General features: G+C 35.2%; 1 protein-coding gene across 1 annotated transcript; it reads right to left on the reverse strand.

The window, feature by feature from the left end:
* Nucleotides 1-3,760: 3,760 nt before the first annotated feature.
* On the reverse strand, nt 3,761-8,665 carry LOC126887509 (uncharacterized). The gene is made up of 2 exons (XM_050655137.1): nt 8,235-8,665; nt 3,761-7,673 (listed from the first exon to the last, which is right to left on the reverse strand). Exon 2 carries the CDS (start codon nt 5,184-5,186, stop codon nt 3,789-3,791), a length of 1,398 nt encoding a protein of 465 aa, XP_050511094.1. The 5' UTR covers nt 5,187-7,673; nt 8,235-8,665; the 3' UTR covers nt 3,761-3,788.
* Between the last annotated feature and the right edge of the window lie 316 nt (nt 8,666-8,981).

Consider the following 8,981-nt stretch of genomic DNA (forward strand, 5'->3'; position numbering starts at 1 on the left):
TCTAAGATATGGTAGTGTAACATAGCTCCATCTATATTAAGCAAGAATACTTGTATGAGCCCACACATCCAAATATCTTAATATATAATAATCAACAGCCCTTTTATTCTGAGAGGTTGAGTACAAAACTAAGAGTACAAGTGGAGGTTATTAACTTGGTAATACTACTGGCTGGATTAGTATTTGAGAATATTTGTCGATAATGACTCAAATGCAATCTATAATACAAAAAAATAATAATAAACTCATACAAGCGGTATTACACAAGAATTCGGTACCTAATAACTAATACGTGAGAAATCATCAAGCCATGCCGAAGGATAAAAATTGCTATGGTCAGGCATTATCTGGTGATTAACAATTTAAACTAAAATACTATACCATAATAAAACTAATTAAAGGCAAACACAGGAAGATATTAGCTTAAACAACCCTGTTAAGCTAATCTTCTTCCGATGAAGTTGAAGAATCCACATCGTCCATGGTGTTGTCAGGCAGTAAATCCTTTACATGAAATTGACCAATTCGCTTATTAGTCGAATTGTCCTTTAATTCATAAATCAAAGGAGATATTACCCTTGAGACAGTACATGGGACATATTTCTGGCAAAACTTTGCAGAAATGGCATCACCCTTATTGGATTTGACAAAATTGCGCTTTAAGACTCGATCACCAACAAAGAATCGCAGATCTCGTTTCCTCAAATTATAGTGCTGCTGGTTCCTTAGGTAAGAAGTTTTTAACTTCTTCCTAATGTCTGCGAAAATATGAGGTAACGTCTGGAGATCATCTAAGCGATGAAGTTTCTCAGATATTTGAGGAAGATTTTCGGAATTGTCTGAAATTACACCAAAATAATCACCTGATAAAGCCACATTCCTACCAAAATTCAAATATGCTGGAGAGCACTGGGTAACTTCATGGACAGAAGTCCTTATGGCTTGAGCTATGGAATGAATATATTGATCCCAAGCTCTGTGATCAGGGTAAGTATAGGACCTTAGAGCTGTGACAATACTGCGATTTACTCTCTCAGTATGATTTGCTTGTGGATGGTAGGCAGCATTATAAAAGGTCTTTTGAACCTTATATTTAGCTAGAAGATCTTTAAAGGCCTTCGATACAAACTGAGGACCGTTGTCACATGACACAATTTGAGGAACACCATACACCAAAAAGACTTGTTCCTCCAAATATTTTAAAATTGCTGGAGTTGTGGCCTGGCGAAGGGGACAAACTAAAGGAAATTTAGTGAAATAATCCACAACTACCAGGCAATAGGTATTACCCTTGTAACTCCGAGGATAAGGTCCAATGAGATCCATTGAGATCATCTGCCAAGGAAAATTTATGTTCCTGAAGGAACCCATAAGTCCAGCCTGTGGTAGGTTACTTGGTTTACAAGTAGCACAAACCATGCATTTAGAAATGTACCTTTTTATAGACTTCCGCATACCAGGCCAATAATATAATTCGGCAATACGGTGATAAGTCTTATAAAAACCAAAATGACCCGCCGTAACTTCATCATGAAACATATGCAGAATATTTTCCCTATTTGGCGTAGGTACAACTATTTTCCACTCCGACATATTGGATAAGGACTCTATCGGACTTAAGATGTGTTTGTACAGAATATTATTCTCTACCTTAAAATCAGGATATTTTTGTGGGTCTTGAGTGACCCTATCAATCATATTCTGATACCACATATCAGGACTTAAAGAGGACAGATCTAGGACATTAATATCATGGACACGTGAAAGAGCATCTGCGACCACTACCCCGTTTGCCTTTCTATGGACAATCTTATATGAATAGGCAGCCAGTTTGCATATCCATCGAGAAAGCCTCTGTGAAGGGTTTTTCATACTATGAAGCCATACTAAGGAACTATGATCAGTAATTATAGTGAAATTACGACCTTCCAGATAATAACGAAAAGCTTCTAACCCATGGATGATAGCTAAGAGTTCTTTCTCCGTAGTTGAATAGTTTTTCTGGGCCTTGTTCAACTTCTTACTAGTGTACGCTATGGGGTGTTCGGAGCCATCTTTCAACTGAAATAATACGCCTCCAGAAGCTGTATTAGAGCAATCTGTCATTAGATAAAAATGCTCATCAAAATTAGGTGACATCATAACCGGAGCGCTCGTTAAAGCATCTTTAACGCGCCTAAAAGCTTCGTCAGCCTCAGGAGTCCAAGTAATGGTCTGTCCCTTTTTCCTGTTCTTCAAAAGATCAGTAAGAGGTGACAACAAAGTAGAGTAGGACGGTACAAATCGCCGATAATAGCCACACATTCCCAATATCCTACGGACTTGGGTGGTGGTCTTTGGTATAGGAAAATTTTTGATAGCAACTATTTTCTCAGGATCAGTCCTCAGCCCCTGGTTATCCACAACATAACCCAAGAACTTAAGACTAGGGCGACAAAACTGACATTTATCCAGATTGACCGTTAGATTAGCTTCCTTAAGACGTAAAAATAACTTATCTAAAATTTCCATATGAAGGGAAAAATCAGGAGTGACAACCAAAATATCGTCTAAATAATAGAAAACATAGGGCTCTAACGGTGGACCAATGACTAAATCCATCAGACGACACATTGTCTGAGGAGCAGAAACAAGACCGAAAGGCATGGTGACAAACTGGAATAATCCTTTACCACTGACAGCAAAAGCAGTATACTTCTTGCTCTCTTCACTCAGTGGGATCTGTAGGAAGGCCTTAGACAAATCAATAGAAGAGATGTATTTGGCATTCTGAAGTTTGCTCAAAATCACATCTATTCTGGGGATAGGATAAGCATCCCTGTTAGTTGTGATACTGTTTAGTTTTCGACCGTCAAAGCAGATCCTGAAGGATCCATCCTTCTTCTTCGTTAACCAGAGCGGAGAACAGTAGGACGATGTTGAAGGTTCTATGATATTTAAAGCAAGCATCGAATCTACTTCCTTTTCTAAATCTGCCTGCCAGGCTTGAGGTATGGGGTACTGATATAATCTGAAAGGAGTGGGATTTCCCACTTCGATAGTGTGAGAGATTAACGACGTACGACCTAGTTTGTCTTTTGAAGAAAGAGTAGTAAATTTAGAGATCATACTCTCTAATTGCCTTTGTTCAGAGCTTGATAAACTAGCAAAATCGTGAATAGCACTAAGGGTAGATAAATTAAATTCAGATATGGAAAAAGAAAAATCAGAACAACTTAAGGTACTATTGAAAGCATTGAAAAAGTCCATACCTAAAATTATAGAATTCTGCACGGAAGGAATAACATAAAATGTAATTTCCCTACATAAATCTGCCACTGTGATTTTAATTTGGAGTTTGCCCGTAATGGACTGAACTGTACCATCTGCAGTAGATACTTGCAAAGATGAAATGGGCATAATGGGAATACTAGAATTTTTCAATAAATTTAACGAATGTGCCCCTATCAATGAAATATTAGAGCCACTATCTAACAAAGCTAAACACGATTGTCCTAAAATTTGAATAGGAAGATATGGCCTATTATCATTTTGTTTCCTAACTAATAACGAATTAATATCTAGATCTAAAGTATTTGGTTGTCTACAACCGTTATATGGAACTAACCCAGACGTATCATCATCATTAACAAAACTAGAATCTAATATAGATAATGGAACCACATTACTATCACAATTATTATTGTTACGTTGAACACTACCAATCAAAGAAGCGTTTGTAAATGACCATCTGTGATCATTTGAATCAAGCGAATCTAACGTATTATCTATAGAAATAAATTTCTGGTTTAATTTTGTTTTGTGGTGTGTGCTGCTTTCTTGAACGACACCCCTTTCCCTTTTCGTGAAGATGGGTTTGGGTTGCTGGATGTGCTTGGTCCAGCAGTTTCGTTTGACGATGGGGTTTGATTCCCTGATTGGATGTTGGACGGAGAAACGTTCAGGGGACGGACCTCCGACGTGTCGTTTCCCGAACACTTAGAACAGTTTCTTTTAAGGGTGTTCTCTCGGCCACAACCATGGCAGAAAATACGATTTTGAGGAATCCCACAATTGTAAAATGGGTGACCAGGCTGATCACAATTCCAGCAGACAAGAGAACTAACAACCGAAACATTATGTTCATGACCCTTATTTAGCCAAGAACGTTGCCTAAAGGAAGTTGGCTGAGAAGAAGAGTTAGAAGAGGATCGAGATGTGGATGGAGGTTGAGAAGACCAGGATAACGTTTCCTCCAAACGTTTGCATTTTATAGTAAGGTCATCAATGTTCTGAATGTCCATAAGAGCTAATTGTTGATGATAAAAGGGCAATAGACATTTAAGGATGATTTTAATTTTAGCTAAATCTGACAAAGGAGTGTCTAAACGACTACACATACCTAATATAGTATTAATAAACATAGTAACAGATTCCCCAGGTTTCTGCTTATGATTCTTAATTTGATCTAATAAATCATCCTGGAATGAATACGGAAGAAAATCCGACTTCAACTTTTTAATCAGATCAGACCAACAAGAAAAATTACCCCTGTTATTCATAAACCATGTAAAAGCGGTCCCGGTGAACAACTCAGCAGAAGCAGCAAACAAATCCTCTTCAGAAACACCTCTAGATATTCGAAGACATTCAACCCTTTCTAAAAATGACATCACATCAGTGTGCTGTTTTTCACCTGAAAATGAAATACCCCATTTGTGTACTTGAACAGGTTTGGAGTACGTAAAGCTAGGTACATTGACTGAAGCATTAGGAGTAGAGGTAGCAATGGGGTTAACTCTAGAATCAAGTTCACCCTCTAGTGTTAATATTTTAAGAGAAACAGACCTCTTGAACGGTTCCTGTTCTTCAGAAGGACAGTGTAGCAAGTGTACACGGGCAGAAATATGGCCTAGACGAGATGTTAATCGCGCATACTCTGTATCCTTTACAGTTCCCCTAAACTTTTCGATTTTTTTAGACAAGCTGTCCAATGTTTCAGTGATTCCTTTTTGTTGTTCCTCAAAAGGAAGGGATACAGCTGAAATTTGGAGAAAACTTCTATTGCCAGCTTCTTGTTTCAAAGCACCTCTCAAAAGATTGCGTTTTTTATCGACAGTTGTCGACTCCTCTGGCATTATGTCCCGAATCTTTAATTCATAATCCAATTCATCCACCAGAAGATGTTCAGCTTTAAAAGCACACATGATGAGAGCAAAGTTATTGACAAATAGTCCAAAGAACAGAAATATGAAAAATATGAAAATATGAAAGTTTGCACGCAAAATATATATAATATAAACCGAGAAAATATCAGCAACACACCAACAAAATCAAAATAGCCAGCAAAAAAAAATATATATATAATGCAGTATATAATCTAATAAATAAGATCAAATAAATATATAAGATCAAATAAATGGATAAATAATCCAATAAATATTGTATACTCAAGTAAACCTACTACCTAAATACTGGAAGTAAATTTTTTTATTTATATGTAACTTACCACCACTCTAGAAAAAATATATATCTATAATAATAATAATAATAATCAACACTTAGTTGTACCTCCAACTATACCACTATTGACTGAAGAAATAAAATTGTTATATGAATTATATTATTAATAGCAATATTAAATATAAGTTCCCAATAAAAATTCAAAATCTAACCCAGAATGTAAGCTGCACAAACATATACTATAATGAGGTCCCAAAATATAAACAAAAATCAAAACAGCGTTTAAGAATACCTGATATGTATCAGAAATTAAAAATAAAATAAATAAGTAACAATATGTGTATAGGATACCAAACGGAAATAACAAAGAGATTTCAGATAAAAGAGAAGAATTGACCTAAATGAATACTGTCTCAGACCAAAAATAAAGCCACCACGTTGGAAAGCCGATGTAACAACTAGCTGATGATTTTCTGTTGGAGTGAATGAAAAGGGAGTGGTAAACTCCAACAGAAGTAGTAAAAAGAAGAAGATCTACTTAATGTAGCCAAAGGACAAAAATGTGTGGCTTCTCCGTAGAAGAAGCTGGAGTAACTAAAATACAACTTTGTAGTAGTATTTGTATGGAAGGATGCCAAGACAAAGAATATCGAATTGATACAGGACTAGAGATGAGAAATCATTAATAGATAGATATAACTTGAATGGCTAGCTAAATATGTATGAGAAGGGCCACTTGACACTCAAGGAAGGATTCGGCCAATTTGCACGGCTATTTTTGGCCAGACAATAGATTAAAGGAAGTGACAATGATGGCTCGAAAAGAAGATATGAAGATAATGTTCAGAAAATAGATAGAGTAAATATAATAATATACTGAAAATAGAATGAATTTTTGGGCGCCAGAAGAAGGATAACTAGGTTAACGCTCTTCCAGGTATTCTACGCTGCTATAGAGTATGTTAAATTTGTAGTACAAGTATGTGAAAAGTTATTAAAGATTATTAAATTATAAAATATACTACTAAAAATAAAGGAGTAATAAGAAAAAAAAATCACAATAAATGTATATTTATTGAATGTAACTACTAGATCTTTTTAACAATCTCTGAGTTAGGACAAGTAACTAGTGTGTAACTCTAACATGACAGGAAAAAGTGATACTAGTGAAAGTCAATTACAAAATCATCATACAACTATGATCTAAGAATACTCTTTATAAGGTTAGAAAAACTGACTACGGGTACCTCTAATACAGGAAGTACAACTTACAACTAGGTTAGTAGAACCCTCACCAAATAATAATTGTACGTTTATAATACGTACACCTTAATTAAATACTACCTGATACTATATATAACATATAAATACCTCACTGTGAGTGGGACAGGCACAAGCCTTATTGAATAAATAAACCTACGAGTGGATACACAGATCCTTTTCCTAACTCGTGGTTTATAATAGTAATAATAACAAGTGAAACCAAAAACTAATCTGAGGGATTAGAATCCAGAAGTTCATATGAATTTAATAAATTAAAGTTAAAGTTAAATAAAGTTAATAAGTTAAAGTTAAGTAAAGTTAATAAGTTCAAGTTAAATAAAGTTAATAATTACAATTTTGACTAATATGTGAAGTTAATTTTTAAAAATTTAATTAAACATATACTAAAATAATGGAATGAGTTTAAATAATTATACAAAAGTGGAACACAGCCTAAAAATAATCAAGATAAGAGTACCGACTACTATTATCAGGGAAAATATCTGAGCTCAGAAATTTATACCTTTATAGATTGCAGAGTGTTGGGGAACGCTATCAATTAAATATTATGTTGTAAAGAAAAAAAACCTATAAAAAATATAAAGCAGGAAAAATGTGTGTGCAATTGAACTATAAAAAAAAATGTACTAAATATCACAAAACCAGTCTGTCTTTAATAAGAGCACAGTAAATGTTCCCAAACAAACCACTCTTTCCTAATCTTGAAGTTGATGTAATGAGCACCCAAGGGTGCTAACTCTCGCTAGCAGCTGTCCTGCTGGAGGTACAGGAGAGGAAGACTGGTAGAAAGCAGCTGAAGGTACTCAAAACTGTTGGAAAGCAGCTGGAGGTACTCAAAAAAAAGAAAATGTGGAAATAATCCAGGCTGGTCGCCTATTGATTGTTTCTCTCTGTGTGGTCTGGCCTTGGTGTTGTTGTAGGGTGGCTTTAAGATTTCATGGTAGGTGCTAAAAAAAACACAGTGTGGTGTTACTACCAATCTACCAATGTCAAAAAAAAGAAGCAAGAGATACGAGGAGGTGTTTTTATTCCTATGGGAATAAGAAGAAATAGGTCATTAAGTCCAAAAACTTGAATGACTAGACAGCTTGACCTTTTATCAGGTTGCTATCAGATGACCTTGGTCAAATAACACAAGTAATTTCCAATTGAAATACAAAATATAATTACTGTGAAAGAATATTTTATTATAATATATACACCGGTATATAGATATATTATACAAGGATGAAATATAGTAAGACTAAGCGATGGATACTTATTTGATCATCGTTCAAAAGATAGGAGTTCTGTAGACTTGAAAGGAATATAAAAAATGGAGTTTAAATTAGCTCTATTTTCCAACTGGAAGCACAAATTAACAACGAATATTGAATTATCTCTAGATGAGTTTGATCCATGAAAATAAAACATAAAAACCATGAAAATAGACTATGTGAAACTTAGTTAGCAAATGTCAAGGACTTCCAAAATGGCTGAATAAAATACTTAATAAAATGTGTATTTACCGGGGGAGAACTCATTGGATATAGTATGCTCTAAAATTCTTCAAATCCACTGCTGCTGGATAACTTCACTATACTTTTATTGTAATATTTAATCAATTTGGAACTGAGAATTAGAGGTGAATAATTGAGTCTAATGACCCCGCACACTACGATTCAGACCGAACACTCGAGAAACAATGGCAATCCAAGGCTCACGTTCACAGCTGAATCCTTCGTACCCCTCTACTAAGCATTGGCTGTCAAAGTGGGGAAACCAATGTTGCCACGTTTTAAATGTGACGTCATCAAGCATTTAAAAATTCTGAGATGGGTTTAAGTTCTATTTGAATAAACATTGAAAGAAAATAATTCTGAAAATAATTAAATAATATTTTGGATAGTTAAATAATATCTTCCCATCAATAATCGATTCTATAAGGGGCGGAACGTCACACTCCGTTAGGCGCGTGGTCTACAATCGTAGACCACTCTCCTTTAAGTGGTCGCCAATTGCATAAAACTGCACATACGCCCCCATCCCGCTTAGTAGCTGTCACTAATACTTCCAACTTACTCTTCAGTTTGCTAAACGCCGCCGATCTGTTTGCATTATTTTTTTAACATTATTCAAAGAGCACTGGTCTACAACCGTAGACCACGCGACTAAGCGCGTTCCAGTTTTTAGTTGTATATATAAAGCTAATATGTAGCCTGCTGTGTATATAAAGCTAATAACATAAATGAAAATGTTTCAAGAAACTACTTCAT

This window comes from Diabrotica virgifera, chromosome 6 (assembly GCF_917563875.1).
Source record: "Diabrotica virgifera virgifera chromosome 6, PGI_DIABVI_V3a".
NCBI lineage: Eukaryota > Metazoa > Arthropoda > Insecta > Coleoptera > Chrysomelidae > Diabrotica > Diabrotica virgifera.